The 26,096-nt window shown below is 53.4% G+C and overlaps 1 protein-coding gene across 4 annotated transcripts in view; it reads left to right on the top strand.

The window, feature by feature from the left end:
• Positions 1-25,908, top strand: part of ABCC1 (ATP binding cassette subfamily C member 1 (ABCC1 blood group)) — a 134,731-nt gene extending 108,823 nt beyond the window's left edge. For 2 of the 4 annotated variants that reach the window (XM_054507526.2, XM_064592584.1), the window contains 11 exons: positions 2,220-2,355; positions 5,060-5,267; positions 7,314-7,624; positions 11,931-12,130; positions 13,992-14,118; positions 14,678-14,779; positions 17,145-17,291; positions 19,160-19,318; positions 19,981-20,147; positions 21,181-21,375; positions 21,870-25,645. In XM_054507526.2, coding sequence (XP_054363501.1) covers positions 2,220-2,355; positions 5,060-5,267; positions 7,314-7,624; positions 11,931-12,130; positions 13,992-14,118; positions 14,678-14,779; positions 17,145-17,291; positions 19,160-19,318; positions 19,981-20,147; positions 21,181-21,375; positions 21,870-21,978 — 1,861 coding nt within the window. In that variant the 3' untranslated portion in view covers positions 21,979-25,645. Of the gene's footprint in view, positions 1-2,219; positions 2,356-5,059; positions 5,268-7,313; positions 7,625-11,930; positions 12,131-13,991; positions 14,119-14,677; positions 14,780-15,474; positions 15,642-17,144; positions 17,292-19,159; positions 19,319-19,980; positions 20,148-21,180; positions 21,376-21,869 lie in introns of those variants that run through there. The other 2 variants (XM_045875048.3, XR_006790789.3) reach the window with 2 other exon arrangements.
• Positions 25,909-26,096: the final 188 nt, after the last annotated feature.

Below are 26,096 nucleotides of genomic sequence, written 5' to 3' on the forward strand. Positions count from 1 at the left end.
TGGGGGCCACACTGCTCTACCAGGGGGCATAACTCACACAGGCCTCAGGATGTAACCATCCGCCTGCACGTGGTGACGCTCAAGTTCCCTGCAGGATGTGGGTCTTTGCTCAAGTTATTCGGAGGAACCTGCAGTGTTCAGGTCTTAAGAGCCGGCATTTGAACCAAAATAGTCACAGTAATAGTGACCTCGATGTTTGATGCACCCTCCAGAGCCAGGCACAGTGGCAAGCCCTGTGCAGTGTGTTGAACCTGGAGGTGGTTACTCCTGTCTTCCCATTTTACAGGTTAGCAAACGGAGTGCTCTCCCTAAGTCATGCAGCCAGACAGAAACTGAGCTTGGACTTGAACCCAGGCCCTTGCCGCTGAGCCAGCAGTCCAAAGTTCTGTGCTTTTGCTGCTTTAAAGGAGGTTGCTTTCGGCTAGATCGTTTGGGATTTAGAGGAGCAGCATTCCGTGGACATTGTTGCTTAACCTCTCTGTGCCTCAGTTTCCTTACCTGTCAGATAGGGTCTATGGTGTGCCTACCGCAGAGGGCTGTAGTGGGACAGACTCCACGTAGTGCGTGTAAAGCACTTAACACAGTACTTTCCTCCATCAACACCCAGTAAAGAGCACTCATTTATTCATGAGCTGGGGCTGCCTGCAGTTACTTCTCTGGCATAGGGAGATCTCAGAGAAATGAGGCTGGGAACAAAATTGGCATGAGCAGCTCTGCCCTTTAGAACACTGCCCATGGTACCCTCCTAGACTCTGATTTTTTTTTAAGATTTTATTTATTTGAGAGAGAGCGCGTGGGGGGAGGGCAGGGGGAGAGCGAGAATCTCAAGCAGACTCTGCTGCACTCAGCGTGGAGCCCACCGTGGGGCTCAGTCTCACCACCCTGAGATCATGACCTGAGCTGAAACCAAGAATCAGACGCTTAACCGACTGAGCCACCCAGGCGCCCTGACTCTGATTTTTATCGTATGGGACAGGTAGAAATATTACCTGCTCTGTTGGTGCACCTGTCGAGGTGGTGAGCTAGGTGTATGTGTGTAAATCACTTAGAATAGGGCCTCGCCCAGGGTGTGCAGGGGTTCAGGCAGGCCAGTGTGGTCAGTCATGGTTGCTGCCCTCTGAGAATTTGCTGGGACAGCCGAGACGAGGCAGCACCTGCAGGTGGTCCTGGGACCTAGGGGTAGGTGACGGTGGGAGGCTTGCCGGGGAGAACCATGCGTGGACTGAGCAGAAGCATAGGGAACACTGGGCGTATCTGTCGCCATGCAACAGATGACCTCAAAGTTTGTGGCTTGCGAAGTCTGGGCACGGCTTAGCTGGCTTCTCTGCTCCGGATCTCACACAAGCCGCAACAGGTGTCCATCAGGCTGGGGTCTCATCTGAAGACTGGGGTGGGGAAGGATCCACTTCGAAGTTCACATGGCTGTTGGCAGGATTCTGCTCCTCTGGGGCTGTATTACCGTCCTCAGTTTCTAACTGGAGCCCTCCGTTGCCAGCATCCTGGGCCTCCAGCCTGCATGCTTGCTTCCTCGATGCATGCAAACCACGAAGGCGGTAGGGAGCGTCAGCAAGCAGGGTGGAAGTCACACCCCGTCCCTTTGCCCTTGTGAGTCTGAGCTGAGCCATGGCTCAGAGAGGGTATTCCTGCACATAGGTCCACACTGTGTGCACACACACACACGCACACACACCCATCCACCTGTGTCATTCTCCAGGTTACAAGTCCCCAGGGGAAGGGACTACGTCGAAGAAGTCTCCAAAGAGAGCTTGGGGCCACATGATCTGCGATAATGTGTCATGGTCCTCATAAAGCTGATGACCACTGGGGCGCCTGGGTGCTCAGTCGTTAAGCGTCTGCCTTCAGCTCAGATCACGGTCCTGGGGTCCTGGGATCGAGCCCCACATCGGGCTCCCTGCTCGGCGGGAAGCCTGCTTCTCCCTCTCCCACTCCCTCTGTTTGTGTTCCCTCTCTTGCTGTGTCTCTCCCTGTCAAATAAATAAAATCTTAAAAAAAAAAAAAAAAAGCTGATGACCACCACTGGCAGGCGCAAGAGGTGCTTTCTGAATCACTCCTGCATGAAGGAATGGTTCCTCCGTGGGGCCGTGTGTCACGGATCCCCTCGCGTGTCACAACTATAAAATCGGAAGATTGAGCTAGTTTGGCGCATAGTTGTGGTCAGGCTTCTGTTTGGTTGACACCGTGTGCCTTGGTTTCCCCAGACAGCTCAGCAACTCCTCCTCCTACGGCGGGGACATTAGCCGCCACCGCACCAGCACGGCCGAGCTGCAGAAAGCTGGGGCCAAGAATGAGGACGCGTGGAAGCTGGTGGAGGCGGACAAGGCGCAAACAGGGCAGGTGAGGACCGGCTGCCCCAGTGAGGGCCGTGGCCGGCATCACTGCGCGTCGCTGCGGGCCGGTCCTGTGCAGAACGCTTCGTTGATGTTAAACCGAGTCCTTCCACGGGCCTCTACCAGTGCTGTTTTCCAGCGCCGGAAACGGGTGGCAGAGCCTAGGTGACTTGCCCGAGGTCGCCGCCAGGGGGCGGCAGAGTTAGGCTTGGAACCCGGGCCATCAGACTCCAGGGCTGGTGTTTGGAGCCTCGGCTGTACTGAGCGCCACCTCTGCGCGGCTGGGGGCTTTTGTTGGCTGTGGGTGCTTTAAATCACACCTTCCCACTGCATGGGAAGTTGTAGATCAGATGAGGTCTACAAGATAACACCTCTGTCACTTCCCCTCGTGTGACCGTGTGTGTGCGTGTGTGTGTGTGTGTGTGTGTGGTGGGATTCATTTCTTTCCATTTCTCTTTTAGTCCTAATGATTCCATCGCGACAAAAAGTCTGAGCTCGGTGCATGTTTATCTGTCATGCGTGTCTCAGGCCGTTGGGGCTGCTCTAACAGAAGGCCATGGGCCGGGTGACTCAGAAGCAAGCTGCTATTATTGCCCACACTTCCTGGAGGCTGGCAAGTCCGAGATCACGGTGCCAGCCCCCCGTGTGGCGTCTAGTGAGGGCTTGCCCAGAGGGAGGCTCCGACACCGTCGTCTGGTCCCTGTGTCCTCCCTGTCGGGAGGGGGTGAGGGATCTCTCCGGAGCCCCTTTGTTAAGGGCACTAATCCCGTCGTGAGGGATCCATCCTCACGATCTGATCGCTTCCCAAAGGCCCCTCCTCTGCGTACCATTGCACTGGAGGTGAGGATTTCAATGGGCGAACTTGGAGGGACACAGCGTTCAAGTCCGTAGCTCTCACAAATCTCCAGCCTCTCTCTGTCATAGGGAGAATCGGTTTCAAGGTCTTGATTGGTTGTATGTGTTTTACAATCCTCTATTTTGGGCACGTGTCAGTAATTTTCCGTTTATGGTAATGATTCAAAGTTTATTTTTAAAAATACATGTGGTATGTTTTTAAAAAAATAGGGAACGGAATTTTTAAAAGAAGAATAAGTACACACACGAACAAGCCACCCGTGAGAGGTGGTGCAGGAACGAGAGGTCGGGACGCTGTTCTCTTGGATCTAGCTGGATGCATCCAGAACCTCCCGGAACCCTCTGCTCCAGGCTGCTTCTCTCCTCTTCCCCTCACAGCTGTGGCCAGGGGCGAAGTGCCTTAGTGCATCCTCCCTCCTTGCTCTCGCTGGTCCTCGGCAGAGCCAGAGTTAGGACCGCAGATCAAGGACCAGAGAAGCAATGTCAGGCCCGGTTAGTCCTCGTGTAATCCCACACCGCCCAGAGGAGATGGGTCCCAGTGTTACCTGCCTTTTCAGTAGCAGGAACGCAGACTGGGGGGCTTGTAACTTGCCAGAGTTGGACCAGGAGTGGTGCTGGCTGCAGCACACACACAAATTTCGGAATCCCACACCCACCATGTTTGCTGCTTATGAGGAGCCCCCGAGCCCTGCAGTATAATTCCAGGATCTGCAGATCAGCGGGCTGCTTGGCTTTGCGACAAAGCCAAATGGTGACAGTAAACATCGTAATTCTGGGACACTCCCCTGCCCCCCACTATTTTAGTTTGAAATACAGAGAAAAGTCAGAAAGAAACACTCAGTTATATAGGAGACCTCTGGCCTTTCACCTGTTACTTTTCAACCAGGCTGTAATTCAGACAAATGGTTTTTATGACCCAAAATTCAGCGTGAGAAGCTTGAAATGCCAGCGAGCGCACACACAAGGAAGGATACCTGGCGTTGGCTGAAGCCAAGCCATGCAGGTGGGGCATAGGGCTGGCCCGAAGCAGGTGGCCTTGGCCCCTGGTGTTGAGATCAGGCCACCCTTTGGATGACTATGCATCATCATTTAGCCCTTATGGGGCTCCGCAGGGAATATGGGGGCGGAAGAAGTCCTGTCGCCCTGTGGAGCTGGGGAGCAGGTTAAGCGGGCGCCAGCCAATGGGAAGCCAGTGGAAATGATGCAGAATTGGTGTTCGCTGTTCAGAGGAAATGGGGGGAGGCAACACTGGGGTGCTTGGCAACGTGTCACTCCATCCCGTTTGCTCTTTGATGGCTTCCTAACGGTCCTGGACTAAAGCTCAGAATCCTAAACAGGCTCTTCCAGCCCCTGTGTGGTCCGACCACTACTGCTTCTCCAGCTCAATCTTGTTCCAACCACCTTTGCCTCCTTTCATTTCCTGCCACATGATGCATTCCCTCCTACCCCAGGGCCCTTGCACATGCTGCTCCCTCTGCCCTGAGTGCCTTTTTTCCAATTCACCTGGTTAATTAACTCTTTGTTGTCCCTTCCTCAGGGAAAACCTCTCCGGTAGGTCAGGCTGCCCACTTTCATACTCTCGTGGAATTCTGCACTGCTCCAGCCCTTCTCTATAATTACACATTGACCTGGGCACGGAAAGCCTGTCTTGCCACTTGACTGGAAGCTCCATGAGGGCACAGACCTTGACTTTCTTTCCCGCTGACTTTGTCGGTCAAATAACTAAGGGGAATGTGCCATGAGTATGAGCATAGGTGGTGGGGGATAGGATGGCCCAGCTGCTGCTGGAGTGCCTGGCCTCGGCTGGTGGTGGGGGGGGGCAGCCTGCAAAGGGCCTTCTCTCCCCTGGTCTGCAGGTCAAGCTGTCCGTGTACTGGGACTACATGAAGGCGATCGGACTTTTCATCTCCTTTCTGAGCATCTTCCTTTTCCTGTGTAACCACATTGCTGCTCTGGCCTCTAACTACTGGCTCAGCCTCTGGACTGATGACCCCATCGTCAACGGGACCCAGGAACACACTAAAGTCCGGCTGAGCGTCTATGGAGCCCTGGGCATTTCGCAAGGTGGGGGCCCACCCCTTCCCACCCTCCCCTGCCCATCTGATCTGGGCACTTGAAACTGCTTCTTCCATGTGTTATTATGGAGTCGAGTCCCCCCATTTGTCAGGGCTTTGTGGACCCCCAAACTAAGCCAAACTCACATGAATGGTACCTATCCCTTAGTAGACACCCAGATACTTGTAGAGTGAATATTTCTTGAATGCTTTGTTTAATGGGGCCCTAGGAGATGGAGAGAAGCTCTTAACATGCCCATTTTACAGATGAGCAAAGTTGAGGGATGGCAGCACACACACCCCTACCCCCCCACCGGAGCATTGGTGAGCAAGGGCCCTTGCCCCTTGTTGCTCAGTGAAGGTGATGGGGCTCCTGTAAAGTCTCATTTGTGGACTCCTACCTGCTGTCTGAGGATGGGAATTGGTTTATGCTGGTGGTTCTCGGTGCAGACTCTGCTGTCCCCCGGGGGACATTTCGCCACGTCTGGAGGTACCTCGAGCCATCACAGCTTTAGAGAGGGGGTAGTGTTAGGGGCATGCAGAGGCCAGGGATGTTGCCGGATGCCCTGCAGCGCACAGCACAGCCCCCACAACAGAGAATGATCTAGCCTCAAATGTCAGCAGTGAGGAGGTTGAGAAACCCTGTTTACCCTTCCTGTGGGCCCATGAAGGTCCCTAAACACAAGAGCATTAACAGTAAGAGCCGATGTCCGCTGAGCCCTTCCTTGGTGCCTGGGTAGCTTCTAAACCCTTCTGTGTGTTTTTGCAGCACAGGGCCAAGAGGTGGCAGCTACTGTTTTCCCCATTTTAGAAATAGAGACTCTCAGGCCCAGAGAAGTTAAGTTGCCCAAAGCCACACAGCAAGTACATGGCAGAGCCGTCATCGGATGAGGCATTCTGGCCCGGGAGCCCGTGCTCTTAGTCACTGGGCTGCACAGTGCATGAGCTGTGTGTTCAGGTGCTCATGAAAACAGTGAGCGTCTTTACATATATATGTACGTTCTGTGTCTGCGATGTGTAAGTATAGACAATAAACCTCTGTATATTTTTGACTACTTTCTATACGCTAAGCACATGGCCTTTTACATCCGGCAGTGCTGCAAGCTAAGTGTCATTGTCCCCATCTCACAGATAAACTGGGGTGCAGAGAGGCTGAGTGACTTGTGGGAAGGGCCCACAGCTGGGAGGTGACACAGGATTTGCCACTGTTGGCTTCAGAGTCCGTCGTTTTAGCCCTCGCTTCCTTGAGGAAGCCCGCCCCTCCCTATGAAATCTGTCTGCGAAGAACGGGTGCCCTGCTCTGGGCTGCGTGGAGGAGTCGCAGATGTCTCATGATCTCCAGGAGAGAGCTTTGAAAGAAAACCAGAAGAGCAGACAGGGATTTTTTTCGATTTCTTAATCCCTAACACCGCCCCCCCCCCCCCCAGGGCAAAGGGCTGGCCTCCTCATGATCACTGAGGGAAGGTGGGGCACAGGGAGGGTGCGATGTTTACCTGGGCTCACACGGCGGCAGCATCTGTTCTAGGAGCTGAGCTGTCCACTCTGGTAGCCACTAGCCACCTTTTAGGTGCTCAGTAGCCCCACGTGCCTAGAGGCTACCACACGAGACTGCATAGATACAGAATATGGGCGTCATCACAGAAAGTTCTGTCACATGGCACTGGTCTAGAGGAGTGCGGTACATGGATTAAGAGCATGACCTCGGAGCAGGCTGCCTGGATCAGAAACCGCAGCTTTGCTTCTGATTGGCTGATTCTGTTGAGGGCAAAGGAGTTCACCTGTCTGACCTTGAGTGTCCTTCTCTATAAAATGGGTGCTAAGAGGAATGATACAGAGTCAGTGTGGGAAGTAGATTCGTGTCAAGCTCCTACATAGTGTCTAATAAATAGTGAGTCCTCAGTAAATAGTAGCCACTACTGTCCCCCTCCTCCTGTTTGTCCTCGTCGTCATTCTTAGAAGCTGAGAGTCCAGGCCTGTTGCATCCGCATGGCTGCTTCTCTCCACCCCCAGCTTGGCCCGTGTCCCATCATGGTGTTGACCATGAGAGTGTTTGTAGGTATCTCCGTGTTCGGCTACTCCATGGCGGTGTCCATCGGGGGGATCTTGGCTTCCCGCCGCCTGCACCTGGACCTGCTACAGAACGTCCTCCGGTCACCCATGAGCTTCTTCGAGCGGACCCCCAGCGGGAACCTGGTGAACCGCTTCTCTAAGGAGCTGGACACGGTGGACTCGATGATCCCGCAGGTCATCAAGATGTTCATGGGCTCCCTGTTCAATGTCATGGGCGCCTGCATCATCATCCTGCTGGCCACTCCCATTGCCGCCATCATCATCCCGCCGCTTGGCCTCATCTACTTCTTCGTCCAGGTGAGAAGTGGGGTGTCAGGGTGCAGGAGGGGGCCTGCTGTGTACACTACTTCCATGTGAGCTAAGGGCTCACTTCATCTTAACATTTCCCCAGCGTGGAGCTGTTGGGGATTTGCTGGAAGAGGGTTGAATTTGTTTTTGTCAGTTTTAAATACCTATCAAAGGGAAGGGGAAAGCTATAATGATTTATAATAACAATGATAACTTATAGCAATAATAATATTGTTAAAATTGAGAGAGTTTTATGAAATTCTTTAGGTCCTAAGCCCCATGCAGAAAGTGGAGATGTGAATAACAGCACCTTAAACAGGATAGACATCTGTCTTTCTCTTTCATGGTAGAAATATAGAGGTGGGCCATTTGGGGCTGGTATGGCAGTTCCACAAGTCTGTTAATATCCCAGACTGTTAACTATCACTGCTTTTTTTGTTGTTGTTGTTCTCCTGTCTTTGCATAAGCCTTCATTCTTAAGTTGATCTCATGGCCCAAGATGGCTGCTGGAGCTCCAGCCATCAATCTGTAGTTCAGAAAATGAGAAGGAGGAAAGGGAACAGAGCAAAAGAGCATGTGACAGCCGAGTCCTTGTGGTCCCTTAGGTTATTGCAGCATAAACTGTGCTTGCAGCTGTAGGTGAGCATGTCAAGGGCCAGGTGGCGGAGCTGGGAGTGTGAACTCACGTCTGTCTGATCCTAAAGCTTGTGTTGGTGACCACAATGCTGTGCTGCCCCTTTTTGTCCTGAAAAGCTTAGCTGCAGCATAGTTGCCAGTGGGGACCAGTGGTTTAGATGGGAGCCTAATGACCGCAGCACAAGGTGAGAGTGAGAACCGCCAAGTGTTCCCTACATCAGGCTGCACTGCGGCTACTCATGCGGGGTCCGGAGGCCTTGGTCCTGTCAGCCAGCCCCCAGACTCCACCACGCTGCGGCCCGGTGGTCGGTGAGCGCAAATGCAGGTGGAACCAGAGCATGCTGGTCTGGTTCTTGCACCCTCGTTGTGTTCTCTTTAAATTGGCGCCAGCGTTTTTGGAAACTCGTCCTGCTGCATTTGCGAAAAATACAACCCACATTCATACTCTAGCTGTACATTTCCCTGAGGGACCCAGTTCACAAGAACAAAATAGGCCACGTGCTGCGTTCGTGGCTCCCATAGCTGCCAGCCGCAGGACCTTGGGCCCACGTGCAGCGATGCCTTGGCGGGGTCTGTCATCCGTTAACAGGACGATGAGGGAGATGCTCTCGTAATGCCACTGATACTATTTTTAAACAACAAGGACAGTTCAGCAGAGGATTCTGTTGTATATGCACTGTTAATATAACTGAGCAAGCATAACGCACATGTGCAGGGCTGGAAAGGGGAGCAGCCGAAGGGAAACATCGTGTCTCTAAGGGTTGGGCTTATGAGAGAATGTGGGTTTTTAAAAAAAAAGATTTATTTATCTTTTTGAGAGAGAGCGTGCAAGTGGGGAAAGGGGCAGAGGAGGAGAGAGAGAGAATCTCCAGGAGACTCCCCACTGAGCACAGAGCCCGATGTGGGGCTCAGTCCCATGACCCCGAAATCATGACCTGAGCTGAAACGAAGAGTCGGACACTTAACCAACTGAGCCACCCAAGTGCCGTGAATGTGCTTTTCTTTAATGGCTTTTAACTAAATATACCCTTATTCTATAACCCAGCAGTCTCCTCTCAGCGTATATGCAAAAGAAATGAGAGAATGCATCCAGGGGGAAAAAAAAGGTGCTAGAATGTTCTTAGTATTTTGGTTCATGATAGCCCCAAACTAGAAACAACTTGGGGTTTTGACCCAGAGGATGCAAGAATTTTCTGGGATGCTGGAGATGTTCTAGATTTTGGTCAGGTAGTGGGTGTGCAGGTGTAGATACATGTGAAATTCATCAAGCTGTTAAGATTTGGTGCATTTTCCAGTGTAATGGAAATGTATGTCATATCTTGATTAGAAAGTGGGTTTTAGATATACGTGTGTTCTCTCTCTTTCTTCAGAAAAGATCTAAAGGTTATACACTGAGATTCAAATAAGTAGTGCTTATCTCAGAGTAATGGATGTAATTTTTTTTAAAAAGATTTATCTAGTTATTTTAGAGAGAGAGAGACCGGGAGGGAGGGGCACAGGGAAAGGGAGAGAGAGTCCCAACCAGACTCTGCCCTGAGCACAAAGCCCAAAGCAGGGCTCCATTCCATGACTCCGAGATCATGACCTGAGTCGAAACCAAGAGTTGCATACTTAACTGACTGCACCCCCGTAATTTAATTTTTATTTAATCTTTCCATCTGTATCACCCCCCAATTTTTTTTTTAAAGATTTTATTTATTTATTTGCGAGAGAGAATGAGAGAGAGAGAGAGAGAGAGCACATGAGAGGGGGGAGGGTCAGAGGGAGAAGCAGACTCTCTGCCGAGCAGGGAGCCCGATGCGGGACTCGATCCCGGGACTCCAGGACCATGACCTGAGCCGAAGGCAGTCGCTTAACCAACTGAGCCACCCAGGCGCCCCCACCCCCCCCAATTTTTAAATGGATATCCATTACTGTTTTAATTCAAAAGCAAGTCATTTTTATATAAAGGGGGTGCAAGAGGTAAGATGATGTGGAATTGTGTTGGGGCTTCCTTGTTGCCGGAAGGAGGCATTTCTGCTTTGTGGAATATTTTGGCGTCCGTGAAAACCTCCCAGCCACAGGTCCGAGTACCTTAGCTCACAGCACACTGCATGGCTCAGGCAGGCGCGTATCAAGTGTTATTTTCATTCACGAGCACGGGGCACTTGGTCTCTGAAAGAGTAAGGTGAGTCCAGGGGGTGGATTATGTCTCCTGGAATGGAGTTTAAAAGGGAAGCTAATTTTTTTTTAAACACAAATACTGAGCTTTCTATAGTAAATAAAATTCTGAGCACATGTGAAGTGGAGTAGGTTGAGCAGGGAAAACTCTTGGGAATGATTTCCATCCGGGATGTCTAGAAAGAAAGCCAGGGAGAGGAGGCGTCACGGCTGAGGGTAACGGGACAGATCCCGCAGGGCTGAGGCCTCCAGAGTTTGTTCACAGCCGTGAGAGGACACCTGACCTGTCCTCAGGGACAGGCAGAGCCACCGTCCTGGGACTGCCCGGCCTGGTGTGGTCCTGGGCTAGCTTACAGAGTTGCTGGGGCCCCAAAGGCCGCCCAAGTGTGGGTTCACATTACCACGTGTGCTGCCATCCAGAAGGAAGCTGCTGACCTCAGAGCCCCATTAGAGTCCCCTCTTAGGTTTCCTGCTCCCTGTGGAAGGTCTCTGCCCCAAACGGCCCGGGGAGGCCGGGAGGCCGTGTCCCTGTCCACCCTCTCTTTCTGGGACTTACTCCTCTGTCTGGCTCTGCCGCTCGTAGGGCGGCTGCATTTACGTGAGGTCCTGAGCACTTCTGGAGTGGGCAACCTCGGTCTGTTTGTACTGACAAGGGGACTAAGGCCACAAGAACTCAGTGTCCTCAAATGACCAGTCTGTCCTCTGTTCATGGCTCCTCAAGGCTTCCAGTGGGCGAGTTGCTTTTGTTCCGTCTGCCCTGGTTAGGGCAGGAGCAGAGCAGATGGGCGTCTGCCCACGGAGTCAGGTGGAGTCGGGGTTTGAACTGAGGCCTGGTTGTCCTCAAAACTTGTACAGAAAGCCACGCCGCTGGGGCCGTAAAACCCTAGAGGGGAGTGGCTTCGGGGAGGCTGTAGAGGGCAGAGGTTAGCACCTCACAGCCGGGCTGAGTCCAGACCCCAGCTCGGCCGCTTGTAGCCACGTGACCTTAGGGGAGAGGTGAACGAGCCTCTTTGTGCCTTGGTTTACTGAGCATCAGTGGGAATGAGCACCTGCTGGATTTCTGGTGAGAGTTCAGTGAGCTGATGTCTGTGAAAGTACTTAGAACTCTGCTAGGACTGGGGCACCTGGGTGGCTCAGTCGGTTAAGCGTCTGCCTTCGGCTCAGGTCGTGATCCCAGGGTGCTGGGATCGAGCCCCGCATCGGGCTCCCTGCTCAGCGGGAAGCCTGCTTCTCCCTCTCCCTCTGCTCCTCCCCAGTGCTCGTGCTCTCTCTCTCAAATAAATAAAATCTTTGAAAAAAAAATTAAGAACAATTCTGCTAGGATGGCGGGCTCCGTGTGAGCCTTAGCTGCTGTCAGCCCTGTGCGTGCATGAACGCTGGCGCCTGTGGAGAGCAGCCGGGCTCCGACATGCCGCCTCCCGGAGGTACCGTGCAGCTCCAGGCTTTCTCCAGCGCCGCCCGGGGACGCGGCAGCATGGGAGGGGCTGGGCCCACTCCGCCGTCCCATCTCTTCCCGCAGAGGTTCTACGTGGCCTCGTCCCGGCAGCTGAAGCGCCTCGAGTCGGTGAGCCGCTCCCCGGTCTACTCCCACTTCAGTGAGACCTTGCTGGGCGTCAGCGTCATCCGCGCCTTCGAGGAGCAGGAACGCTTCATCCGCCAGAGTGACCTGAAGGTGGACGAGAACCAGAAGGCCTATTACCCCAGCATCGTGGCCAACAGGTGGGCACTCGAGGCCCCGTGGGAGGAGGTGGAGGACTAAGAACTCCGCCTTCGCTCCTGGAGGAGGAGGGTATGAAGCTGGGCTCGGGCCCCCACAAGCAGGGTGGTTAGACTTGGCGGGAGGACAGGACGCAGTGACCATTGAAAGCAGACAGGAGGGGCGCCTGGGTGACTCAGTCGTTAAGCGTCCTCAGGTCGTGATCCTAGGGTCCTGGGATCGAGCCCCGCATCGGGCTCCCTGCTCAGTGGGGAGTCTGCTTCTCCCTGCCCTCCCTGCTTGTACACTCTCTCTCTCTCTCTCAAATAAATAAATAAAACCTTAAAAAAAAAAAAAAAGAGCGCTGCAACTCCAAGCATTGAGTAAAAGCTGGGACCAGGTTGTTCTGGGGTCAGAAAATACTGCCGGAACTATCCATTAGCTGTTGTCCTGTGATACAAGATCATCCGTGACGGGCAGAGTCAGCCAGTATTTTTGTGTCCTGGTTCTCGGCCGCGGGGTGATCACCCCACCGCTGTGTGATGAGCCTGGGAAGCCATTCCCCAGTCTTAGGTTGGCCCACGTGAAATTTCCATGCCCGAAAGATCACGAGCGGATGAGTAACATCAATCGAAAAGAAGGGACAGAAGTTTGCTCCTTGTTGACTAAATTCAGAAAAGTGTCTGATTGATCCCTAAAAGGGTACCCTCTTCACTCATGTCCTGATACATGTTTTGAGACGTGGGATAGAAAATTCTGGGGAGGGGGTGACAGCACCCTGGATAAGTCCACAATGTCAGACTAGGCAGGGAGACCATGAATTGTTGGAGACCCTGCCTGCCCCTGCAGAATTCTCAGTTTATCAAATCTGGCTGTCTTTGGGAGAAGCTACACACCCAGGAAGATCAGTCACATGAATCTTAAGGGCTGTAGTGACAGAAAGATCAACACCCTCATCTCCCCAAAATGCTTTACACCTTGAAACGTTAACGTTTCTAATGCTGTGGTATCTTACACAAGTTAGCTTTTAACCAATAATCTGTCTGTTTAAGAGGTAAAATAATCCATTTTAACATTTCTAAAAGGAGAATGATCTGGCTCTGGGAACATTATAGCAACATTGAAAATAGTTGCTTATCTCTCCCTTCCCCCTTTCCTGCCAAGAGAAGGTTATTTTAAGTAATCTCTACAGGCAGGGTGGGGCTTGAACCCACAACCCCGAGATCGAGAGTCACATGCTCCCCCGATTTCGCTCCACAAGATCACCAGCTAGGCACTCCCAAGGGAAGCTTATTTTATTTTGGTGCCTCTTACAGTTGATGACTTCTTAGTATTTAGAAATTCTCTCGGACATCATTTTAAAGATGGGTATATTTTAAAGCTTCCAGTGAGAAAAAAGTTGGTTTTCTTTTTTTTTTTTAAGATTTTTTTTTTTTTTTTTTTATTCATGAGAGACAGAGAGAGAGAGAGGCAGAGGGAGAAGCAGGCTCCCCGTGGAGCGGGGAGCCCGATGCGGGACTCTATCCCAGGACCCTGGGATCATGACCTGAGCCGAAGGCAGACGCTTAACCGACTGAGCCACCCAGGCGTCCCAAAAAGTTGGTTCTTAACAAGGCAGGCTTCAGTTTCCTGGGAAGTCGGCTTCTGGAGAACTCCGTTTAATCCCTGGGGTTGTCAGGTTGATGAGGAGGCAGCGAGGCCGTGTCCCTTTGGCTGTCCTTCCCCTGTGACAAGGCCTTTCTCGGGACCTTGCAGGGAATTCTGGCAGTTAGCAAAGTGCCCACCCCCCCACCCCCCCACCCCTGCCAGCTTGAACCAGACGCCGGATCTTGAAAACTGACTCCGGGTGTGTGTCTGTCCGCCCGTCTGTGTGTCTGCGGGCAGGTGGCTGGCGGTGCGGCTGGAGTGTGTAGGCAACTGCATCGTCCTGTTCGCCGCCCTGTTCGCCGTGATTTCCAGACACAGTCTCAGCGCCGGCTTGGTGGGCCTGTCCGTGTCGTACTCGCTGCAGGTAAGAGGGGGCTGCTCTCGGCCGGATTTTCTCATTCTCTTCGTGGGGGAGTCAGTCCTCAGGTTCTTGGGCCTTCGCTTTGAATCCGGGCAGGAGCTGGGGGAGCGGACGGGGGCCGAGCGGCACTGGAGAATCCCGGTGACCCGCTGGCGCTGGGGCGGGGCGGTGAGACACGTGGCCAGGACTCCCCCACTAGTCAAGCAGGCCGGTGACGGCCGACAGGGTGCCTCCAGCTACAGGAAGAAGGCCGTCCTGTGACTTTCCCTCCCGTCACGGCTTTCGCTGGGGCGCCCAAATTTGGATGCATGGTATTTTCCTCTTACCATCTACTTCAGAATATTTTCGGGTGCCCTTTCTGATGACTTGTGTGGCCCGGGGGTTATTTCGAAACGTGTTTCCTTACGAGGTGCAGTGTAGGCCGTCCGGGTGATGGCGGTACGTGAGGCGGACGTTTTCTGGACCTGTCTTACCTAACACATTTCATAATTCGTAATTACTTCCCAAAGATAAAGCAACTGGTGCTCACTCTAGGAGCTCTGTGTGACCCTTCCACCCGCAGGTCACCACGTACTTGAACTGGCTGGTTCGCATGTCGTCCGAGATGGAGACCAACATCGTGGCGGTGGAGAGGCTGAAGGAGTATTCAGAAACGGAGAAGGAGGTAAAGCCAGTGCCTGGCCTGGCCTCCCCTGGCCTCTCCTGGCCTCTTCAGTGTGGCTTATCCCGCACGTGCGCTGCGCTGAGCCACAGCCTATGTGCTACAAGGCAGCCTCTGTTCGACAAGAATTGTCTTCCATTACTTGTCACGTATTTGCGTGGGGGACTTCTGTTATGGAAAACGAGACACTCGTTTCCTCTTTGAAGTTTAAAAATTAAGTACCCGTGAGTTGATTCAAAGCATGGAAAGGCACTCACAAGAGGCTCAGTACGTGCATATTGTAAAAATGGTGACGGTGGTAAGGATTTGACCCAAGTTTGGGGAACCCTGCAGTTATTCAACCAAAGTCCCCATTTTATAGATGGAGCAAAGGGTGGCCTAGGGAGGGACAGTGGCTGATCCGAGGTCACACGTGGCTGGAGCGGCTGGGAGTAGGACCCCAGTGTCCAGATTTCAGTGCCACATTGTCCTCAGAAACTGCCTTTTTCTGCCTGCACACCGTCGCCTATAGCAGTGGTAGTGACGTAACGAGCACCTGGGGAGACCCCAGCGTCCCCGCCACCACCAGGCATGCCAGCGACCCATACTGTGGCCCCGGAGGCGCGTCAGGCCCCGTAGCACACATCTGACATGTTGTAATTCATACAGCCTTCCCGTAGTCTCGTAACGCCCATTCTGTCGTGATCCCCATTTTACAGGTGAGGAAACGGAGACTCAAGGTTAAGTTACTTGCCCAAGATTACATGGCTGGTAAATGGCTGACCTAGAATTTGCGTCTGGGCCATTGGCACACTGCCTCCCAAGAAGGTGCCCTTTGGGAATGAGACCAGGGCCCTGGTTAAACTGTCTTGAGGGATCTACAGAGGTGAGCCATGCCCCATCCTTAACGCTCTCACACAGTGACCCAGGTCCCCCTTCATCAGAGAGCATTATTCAGAGTGGTGTGAGCACCCCCTGTGGAAATGTAAACCAGGGGTTTCCCACTGCACTGAATTTTTTTTTTTTTTAATTAATTTATTTGACAGAGACACAGCAAGAGAGGGAACGCAAGCGGGGGGAGTGGGAGAGGGAGAAGCAGGCTTCCCACAAGCAGAGAGCCCGATGTGGGGCTCGATCCCAGAACCCTGGGATCATGACCTGAGCCGAAGGCAGACGCCTAACGACTGAGCCACCCAAGGGCCCCTGAGTTTTTTTGGTTTTTTTTTTTACAACAGCTTTTAAGATATAATTCACATGCCATGCAGTTCATCATTTAAAGTATGAAATGAAATTGATTTTTTAGAAAGTACCATGTTTTTTTACTTCTTTTAATTGTTTTTATGTTTTTAGAATAAGAACGTATTTGAAAAATACAAAAGAAAGTAAAGATTATCCAGGGTCTTATCACTACTAAAAATCTATGTCTTTATTTCTTAGAAAGTTCCATCTACTTCTCTCTAGTGCTCTCCATGTTCTTACAGCTGTCCATTCATTTATATACCTAAGTTTATGAAAGGGAAATATGCTTGTTGAAAAAAAATTAATATAGCAAGTTTATGGGGGAGAAAGGATGAACGCTGTCTTTTGTCCTCTCCATTCCTGAGCTTTCCACAAGCTAGCCCCAAGCCCGGCCCAGAGCACGTCCAGTTGTAGCGCTAAGGAAATGTTGAACTGAACTAAGAAGCCCTTCAGAAATAAGAGCTGTGTGACCTTGGGCAAGTTACTTACCCTCTCTGTGTCAGTTTCCTCACATGCAAGGACCCCACTCATGGGACTGTAGTGAGGATTAAATGAGGTCATGTGACCGTGCTCTTTAAAAGCATTAGCCATTGCTTTTATAGTTGCCCTCCACACGTAGGAGGCGTTTGGAGTAACACCTCTACCCTTTTGTCTGTCCAGACAAGACCACTCATTGATCGAATCAATCCGTAAATATTCTTGGAGTCCCTGTTGTGTGCTGTAGGGGCTGGAGCATGGCAGTGAACAGTGAACGAACCTGTCTTCCTAGAGTGGACATTCCAGGGGCATGCGAAGCACAATAAGCAAATAAAAACACACCTCAAGTGCTAGGAGGTGCCATGCGGTGTGAGGGAGAATGGAGCAGGGGAGGGGATAGAGGGCACAGAGCCAGGGGGTGATCTCAGTGGCCCGAGATCAGCAGCACGTGAGGGAGCATGCGCAGAGGGGAGATGGGGGAAGAGCCTTCCAGGCAGGGTGCAGGGCCCCAGGAGCGGGGGGCGCACAGGTGCGGTTTAGAAACAGTGCAGCCGCGTGGGGAGCAGAGTGAGCCAGAGGGAGGGAGAGGGGTCAGAGGGGATGTGCAGCCGGCTTGCCGGTAGCCTTAGGCTGCTGAGACGGACCGAAGATTCCTTATCCTGCCCCATCACAGGCTCCTTGGCAAGTCCAGGAAATGACTCCGCCCAGCACCTGGCCTCAGGTGGGCCGAGTAGAATTCCGTGACTATGGCCTGCGATACCGAGAAAACCTGGACTTGGTTCTCAAGCACATCAACGTCACCATTGATGGAGGGGAAAAGGTGGGTGCTCCTCGTCCCCCTGACCGTTCATAGCGGGGCATCGCTTGCAACCAGGCAGGTGCAACCAGGCGCATCATTTCCCCAGTTTATCACAGTCCGATTCCATGGGGTAGAGTGGCCTTTTCTGAGATGGGCTTGTGGAAGTAGAAGCTGCTAGAGTGTCCCAGCCACATTGCATACTGTTAGCAGGGAGCCAGATGAGGCCCGCGGGTATGTTTTGAAAAAAATCTGAATCTGTTGCAAATACTGAAAAATCTGGTATGTCTTATATAAAAATCCATTTCCTGCCCCCTTTTTTTTGTCTTTTTTGAGCGAGCGAGCATGTGCAACGGTGGTGGGAGGAAGGGCAGAGGGAGGGAGAGATTCCTAGGCAGGCTCCACACCCAGTGTGGGGGCTCAATCTCATGACCCTGAGATCATGATCTGAACCGAAACTAAGGATTGGATACCTAACCGACTGAGCCTCCTAGGCACCCCAACTTCCTGCTTTTCTTGAAAGATTAAACATCTATGGGGCGCCTGGGTGGCTCGGTTGGCCGACTGCCTTCAGCTCAGGTCATGATCCTGGAGTCCCTGGATCGAGTCCCGCATCGGGCTCCCTGCTTGGCAGGGAGTCTGCTTCTCTCTCTGACCCTCCCCGCTCTCATGTGCTCTCTCTCAAATAAAAAAATAAAAATCTTAAAAAAAAAAAAAAAAAGAAAGAAAGATAAACATCTAGCAGCACTGGGCTTATACTCCCTGCCTGGTTCTTTGTAGACAAGATGAGAGCCTCCAAGCTCACCCAGTCACCTCCCATCTCACTTTTGTGCCTACTTGGCCCCTGAAGGAATTCGAGTTTGCCACCTCTAGAATGGAAAGATGCCATTGTCACTACTAGGGACGGCTCAGTGAATATGTGAAGTTGTCAGAATTCTGGAATATATCCCTAGTCCCAAGCTGTTGCTGGAAGATGTCTTTGCTGTTGAGACCCTTAGACCCTCAGGAATCAGACGAAGGGTCTTCCTGGCTGTCTGGCAGAGGACAGAGTCTCTTTCATCTCTGAACATACATGTTTGCTAAACACATATGTGTTTGCTAAACTGTTCCTACCCCAAGGCTCAGAATGTTTCGTTCCCATGAGATAATTTCTCTAACTTCTACCAAGGGTAAGAACAGAGTGGATTGTGTTCTCACTGAGGCTTCATGGCTTATGTTCCATCATGAGACTCTGCTGTGTGACAATTCTGTTAGAGGCTGGAGGAAGCCTGCCTTTCAAGACCCCAGACGAGAAGGGGAGAGTTATAATTGGATGTCAGGAATGTCAGTCATTGGCCACGGAGCAGGGAGCCCCGTTTCCTCAAGGGAGGATGAGTGGAGACTGGGTCCTGTCCATAACCTCTCGTTGCTCCTGCAGCTGGGTTGGAGGGAGCAGGTATGCAGGGGGGATCTGCTTGAATCTTTAAGCTACTTCGACAGCTCAGGATGGAAAACTCACCATCAAAGGACTGAAAAACAGTATGGGGGAAAATACCCGATTATTAACATTATCTAGAGTTGAAAATAATAGGGCTTTATTGAAAATCCCTTCTCCCTGAGCCCTGTCTCTTTGGGAGGTCTATACTAACTTATCAAAAGAGCTGAATATCATTTTAATTTATCAAAAGAGGTGGCACAGAGAAGGAAGTCCTTCTTGACCCTTCATACAGTCCCTGAAGGAGCGTCCCTGGGAAGCTGCTGACGGGGAGGAATGTGGTGGGCGTCAGGTCGACCAGATGACTGAATTGCTTTAGGGCAGACACCTGAAACATGGGCCTTGTGTGGGGGCAGGTGGGAGGCAACCCCTAGACGCTAGGATTCCCACCTCACCCTGGGCCCTTCCTGTCCCACAGGTCGGCATTGTGGGGCGGACGGGAGCTGGGAAGTCATCCCTGACCCTGGGCTTATTTCGGATCAACGAGTCTGCTGAGGGGGAGATCGTTATCGACGACATCAACATTGCCAAGATCGGCCTGCACGATCTGCGCTTTAAGATCACCATCATCCCGCAGGTGGGGTCTGGGTATACCAAGGGCATGAGTGGGGGGCAGTGAGAGAGATGTAGGTATGTTTTCAGGACAAATATAAATGTATTCCTACTTTATTATTTTAATCCTTCTCATTGAAATGATACTGTTTCTTTGCCACTGAATCTCCCCTTAGCATATAAGTAACAGTGGGAATTAACCGGGTATCATTCCTTCACTCCTGCTGGCTTCACTCAGGACAAGAATAAGCCTCTCAAGAGCCAGGCGAGAAATAGGAATTTTCTAGACTGATTTCTGTAGGTGTGATTCCCTCATGTGTTGCCTGGTCGTGTTATTTTCCCTAAAATTTTTTTCTAAGATTCTCCTTTGGAGGCAGGGAACAGGGAGGAATCCATAGTACTTTATGATTAGGAATTACCCATGCTGCTTCTCCCCACCGGAAGTTTCCGTGTATTGGAGACTCTGGGAAGTTTTCCCAAAAGAAACTTATTTTATTTCACTTAACCCAGGATTTTCCAAACCTTTGCCCCCCATTACTAACATCTCCAGAAATAGTGATTCCAAGGAACTCTGGAACACCATCTTGAGCGATTCTGGCCAGAACTGTTCACGTCGCACCTGTTTGCCCCGGGTGCAGGCATCATGACGTGAGCCTCACCTGCCGTCTGCCATCTTTTCTCGAACAGGACCCTGTTTTGTTCTCGGGTACCCTCCGCATGAACCTGGACCCATTCAGCCAGTACTCAGATGAGGAAGTCTGGACGTCCCTGGAGCTGGCTCACCTGAAGGACTTCGTGTCTGCCCTTCCCGACAAGCTAAACCACGAGTGTGCGGAAGGCGGGGAGAACCTGAGGTAAGCAGGGATGTGAGGCCCTGACCGGGTCTCCTCGGCTTCACCTCCGTCGAGGTGTTTGAAGAGTCTGTCCTCCTGCATCTGTGTCAGGCCTGGGTTTGAGTCCCAGCTCTACCACGGATGAGCCATTTTCTCTTCACTTCTTATAGCCTCGATTTCAGCATCTGTAAAGTGGGCTTCAGTCCAGGCTCGTTGTACCATGAGGTATAAAACCAGGATGGCCGATGTGGTTCTTTTCTTACACCGGGTTTAGTCAATTGAGCAGGACTGCTCAACTATTGAAAGGCTTCTCTCTTGGTCAGTAAATGGCACTTTTCTGAGTTCTTTGAGTCACCACCCGCTGCCCCAGCTGTCCTGGCCCTTGTCCCAGGATCCCCAGGATCCCCCCATGACCCGGCAACTACAGTGTGACTGCCTGGTGTTGCAGGGAACCCGAGCCCTGCTCCAGTGTCCTTCATGCCTCGTCCACCCCTGTGACAGCCAACCACCAATCCTCAGATGTGTTCGGCTGCTCAGACCCTTGGGGTGGTCAGCCAGGTGGCCGTGCTCTTCTCGGCCCCCTTCTATGGCTGGGGGTCCCCGGGGCAGGTCGGCTCGGCTGCGCACGGCCCTCATCCCGCAGCGACCAGCCCATGTGTGTTGTCAATGGCGATGGTGGGGGTGCGTGTTCCGTCTGCGAGCCTCCGGTGGCCTCGTCGGCCGGCATCCCGTTGACCACAGCGAGACACGTGGTTGAGTCCAGGGTCAAGTGGGAGGACCCTCCAGAAGGCACAGATACGGGGCCATCTGTTACCTGTCCCGTGGCCCATGCTGAGCTGGCCACACATTTGGGATATCCCCGCTGAGCCCGGCTCCGGCTCCACAGCTGGGACGTCCTGAGCCACCGCTGACGTCGGGTGCGGGCGCAGGGCGCGGGGCGCTCCTGGTCGTGGCAACACCTAGTGCCCCCTCCCTCTTCTCCCAGCTCCGGCCGGGGCTCAGGGTCGGGGCTGGTTTTGACCCTCTGTCCCCTGGCCTTTTCCTCCTGGTCCAGCGTCGGGCAGCGCCAGCTTGTGTGTCTGGCCCGGGCTCTGCTGCGGAAGACCAAGATCCTCGTGTTGGATGAGGCCACGGCGGCCGTGGACCTCGAAACGGACGACCTCATCCAGTCGACCATCCGGACGCAGTTTGAGGACTGCACCGTGCTCACCATTGCACACCGGCTCAACACCATCATGGACTACACGAGGTGACCCTGCCGGCACCATCCTGTATCTCGGCACCATCCTGTGTCTAGGGACAGCCCTCTCTTCCCCCTGGGTATTTCTGACGCCCTCCATCATGTATTCAGTGCACACACGGGTGGAGTGCCCACCACATTCTCGGCCCTATTCTAGGCACTAGGGCCTCAGCAAGGAGGTATCAGCCAGGGAGCCTGCCTGAGGGACCTTCGCGGTCAGTCAGGGGCTGGGTGCGGACACAGACAATAAGCACATGAGCACACGAAAGCACGTGGTGCTGGGAACGAAGTAGAAAAGGTGAGAGCCCTTCCCGGGGTAAGCATCCCAGGACTTTGACCGGAAGGGATCAAGGATGGCAGCCAGTTGGAAGGCTACTGCAGGAGTCCTAACAGAAGGTGTTAGGGGCCTGACCCAAAGCAGGGATTTGTTCGGGTGGCTCTTTGGGGGCACAAGATGCAGACCCCTTCCCTTCGCCTCACGTCTGTGTCTCCTCCTCTTGCAGGGTCATCGTCCTGGACAAGGGAGAGATCCGGGAGTGCGGCCGGCCCTCTGACCTCCTGCAGCAGAGAGGTCTTTTCTACAGCATGGCCAAAGATGCTGGCCTGGTGTGAGCCACAGAGCTGGTGCATCTGGTCAGAATTGCAGGGCTGACACGCCAGTGTCCGGGGGTGACGTACTGAGGCACCGTCCTTGGGAACCCAAGCCTCCTGTATACTGAAACCAAAAAAAAAAGAGAAAAAAAAAAACAACCCCTAAAACCAAAACTCAAAAGCAGCCACCGTCTGGCCCCCGAACTGGAATTGGCCGTGAAGAAGCAGGAGAGACACAGAGATGCAGCCCACCCAGAACACTCCCGCCCTTGCCTCCGTGGCCCCTGCAAGACGCACATATATTCTCAGGCCCCCGGGAACGCACGCTCATGCTCTTGGTGCTCCGTGAGGAGGTTTTGGCAGCCAGACTGCCAGAGAAAGTGGTTTCATAAAATAATGCTAGTGACCAAATCCAGCCAACTGCCTCAGATCTCTCCAGCCAAAGTCAACGGATTCCATCTTTGAGAAGCTCCCCGGCCCCCGGCATCCCCCAGTGTGCTTTGTCTCCTTGGGGCTGCAGGTGGGAGTGAGGGGCCTGGGAAGATTACTCTCCCCTCAGGCAGTACCCTGAGGGCCACGGACACTCCTCTTACCAACCATCTGGTCTTCCAGGCGCTCAGACACTGGGAACCCACGTCCCAGCCCTGCTCTCCCGGTACTCGCCTCCCAGGCCAGGGGCAGCCTCCACATCCCCGGACTTCTCACCGACGGGACTCGGCGGGACTTCCAGGCTGTCTGGACCTGGAGATCATCTCAGTACCAACTCCCCAGCCCGGCCGCTCCGCTCCTCATCCACTCCAGTCTTCTTGCTTTCCTCGCTCCCTCTTTCTACCCATCGCTAGGATGGCTTTACTGCCCTAGTCCCTGAGAGAGAAGATCTGTCGATGGTGATGAAGCGGTCAAGGCCAAGAGTGCTAGGTACCTCCCAGGTGCGGCCGGTTGGGACTGAAAAGGGCCCCGTTGAGTCTCCTCTGTGTGGTTAGATTTTTTTTCCTCGCCCTTGGCATCTGGGTGGCTTGAAGGATGGCAGTGTGGAGAACTCGACATTTCATGACCGAGTCTCTTCCAGGACAAGAAAAGGACCCATTCACAGATATCAGTGATGGCTTTTTCTTTTTTTGTTTAGTTTTATTTTGTTTTGTTTTTTTGGCTTTAAGTGCTGCTCCAGGGGGGAAAAACGGTCTCAAGAGTTTAATTTCTTGGGAGGAGGTGTTGGTTGAGGAGCGGCATTCCCAGGGATTCCCAGCCACGTCGGCCGGCAGGTGACAGGTGGTCCACGTGTTCCTGGAGGAAAATGGAGAAGCAGAGTCCTTCTCGGTTTCTCGGAGACCAAAGCGAGACCCAAAACGCAGAGGAAGGTCACTGCTGCTCCAGGATTCATACTCGCTATGAATTGCATTGCTGACTTCACATCCAGAGAAGCATCTTTTTTCTTTTAGGTGGAAATACATATTTATTTTTTTGTAAGTTATACCATTCTTTCACATTAGATAAACCAAGTTTTTCTTGGGGATCTTTTTCTAAAGACTTACACTGGAAACGTGAACATTTGCAAATAATTTACAGTAAAAAAAAAATATTTTGTTTCTTACTCAACAATTGTTGTTTTCTTTGGGGCGTTAGCTGCGGGTTCTGCCACGTCCTTCAGAAGTCAGGATGGGGTTACGCTCTTGCCTGCTTCTGTTCTTTGTCTTTGGCAAACCCGTTGTCTCCAGTGGGAGCTCTTGTCCAGGAACGGGACCTGAGAGGTGAAGACTCCAGTGGGGTTCAGTGGGGAGTCGGCATGGCACGGTGGACAGAGCCTGGGCTTGAGCCCTGCCCTTGCGGTTTGCTGACCGGATGACCCTGCAATGAGTCACTGGACGTCTCTGCTGCAGCTGCCTCGTCTATAAAACGGGGCTGACCTGCCCCGCGGGATTGTTGTGCTGATGAGCAGTGATGGTTTGTGGCACGCACGACCTTGGTCGTCTAAGACACAAGCCAGGCAAAAGTCCCATGTGGCCAAAGTTAGCTGAGAAACTGTGTTAGGTCGGCCAGGCTGTGCTGTGGTAGCAAATCAGCCGTAACGCTTAGGAAACGAACACCTGGGTGTATTTCTGACTCAGGCATTTTTTGATGAGCGTCAGATCCTCTCTAGGGTCCCTGTCTTCCCTGCAGCAACGGAGAGACCCAGGCTGTTGTGGTCTTACAGCATCACACCTCCCAAGGGCTGGCTTGCGGAGACCGGCACCGCAGGGGAGGGGAAAGCGGGCACCAGGATGACGCACCCCCGTTCTTAAGTGCCCCAAACCGGAAGCGACACAAATCCGTTCCACTCAGCCCAGTGGCCAGAGTCAGTCACGTGGCCCCAGCCCCACCGCAAAGGAAGCTGGGAGATGGCAGGGGGAGGAAGGAAGAGTAGTACCTCCCCTAGTGGTCGTTCCCGTGGTCTCTGGAGTCGTGGCTAGCGGGGAAGTGAGGCTGGCGTGTTGGGTTTCTGAGTTTGCACTGCGTGAGTCTTGCTCATGAAGAGTTGCCGTGTTTGGGGAGCAAACCATCCGTGCTGCGCCCTGAAAGCAGGCCCCGAGTAGCCGCGCAGAGCGGGCATCCTGCCGTGTCGCCCGGAGCGTGGTCGTGCTCAGTAGAGAGAGGCCGGTCAGCTTGTTCCCATTAGAAGGGAAGTATTTGGATATGCCATGTGGGGGGTCAGTTTTAGGGGTGAGGTCCCAGGTCAGATCCTAACCAGGTGTCCCAAGTGTGCGACCTGGTGTGTGCCTCGTGGGCATGCGCCATGGGACAGCCGGTGCTCAGGAGGGTCGTGGGCCTGGGTTCAAGCTCATGCTGCTTCCTGAAGAGGAGACCGTGTGCAGCCTTAACCCCGGAGAGGGTGGGGTCCGAAGCCCCGAGGCTGGGGCAGGGGTAAGCGCTTCGATGCCGTGGAAGGAGCAAGGGGGGCCCCCTCCCGGGTGCCCGGCCCTGGGCTCGGTGCTTAGCCTCACTCCTGTGGGAACGGACCCCCAGGCCAGAGCGGAGCGGGGAACAGGCGTGATGCTTCCTGCGTGGGTCCCACAGCACATTCCAGCAAAGTACTCACAATCTGACCACTTCTCTGCCCTCCAGTTGCTGCCACGCGGGTCCCTGTCTCGTGCCCCTGTGACTACCACCTCAGCGATCTCCCTGCTGCCCTGGCCACCCCACTTCCCCCTAGTACAGTCTGTTCTCCACCCAGCAGCATCGTGTGCCTTTAAAAACCCTCCATCAGAACCCTCCAGTGGTCCCCGTGTCTGGCGGCAGCCAGCTTCCCTGCACACCCCGGCTTCCCGTAACCTCTGGGGGCCCCCAGCTCCCCTCTGGCCATCTCGCAGGGCCCTCCAGCCACAAAGCCCCTCTGCTGTCCTTCCAGCATGCTGGGCACTGTCCCGCCTCCGGGTCTTCCCTCTGCCCCAGATGTCAGCGTGGCTGGTCGCTGTCCTGTTTCTTTCACAGTAGCGGCTCCGCAAGAGCAAGGCTCTGATCGCCTTACTCCGTAATGAATGCCCACCCCGGGCCCATAGCTCGCCCCCGGTGACTGCCTTCTCTGATCCAACACTGAGCTCGCCGTGCCGGGCCCTGGGCCAAGTGTGACGTCATTGGGGCCTCTAGAACCTGCCTTTCAGGAGCTGTGGTTTCTTCATTGGTACAGCTGGGATCATTGTGTCCATCTGGCCAGGTGGGTGTGAGGATGGAAGCCGATGCAGGTAAAGCACCCAGCGCCACATCTGGCCCTCTGGACACCGTCCTACGTGGTGATGGCTTTCATTCATTCATTTGTCCGTCTATCCAGCCATCCTGATATCCATCCAGCCGTCCGTCCATCCATGCAATCGTCACTTATTGAACACTCCCACGTGCTGTGCACCGTGCCGGATGCTGGGAGACACCGTGAACGCATGTGAACAAATCCCTTGTGTCAAGAAGGAAAGGAGCCCATTCCTTCCCTTCTGGTGGGGGGGGGTGGGGGAGGGTGTTGCTGCCAGAGTGGAATTCAGCTGTCAGCGAGCTGATGTTCTAGAGCTAAAGGAGTGTGCACGAGGCAGGTCAGTGGTTAGGTCGTGGGCTCTGGCGCCAGGCCACCCGGGTTCAGATCCCTGCATTTTCTCCGTGAAAGGGGCCTCAGGAAA

The sequence above is a fragment of the Mirounga angustirostris genome, unplaced genomic scaffold (assembly GCF_029215605.1).
Source record: "Mirounga angustirostris isolate CCGP_5_RB_7025 unplaced genomic scaffold, mMirAng1.0.hap1 SCAF_5, whole genome shotgun sequence".
NCBI lineage: Eukaryota > Metazoa > Chordata > Mammalia > Carnivora > Phocidae > Mirounga > Mirounga angustirostris.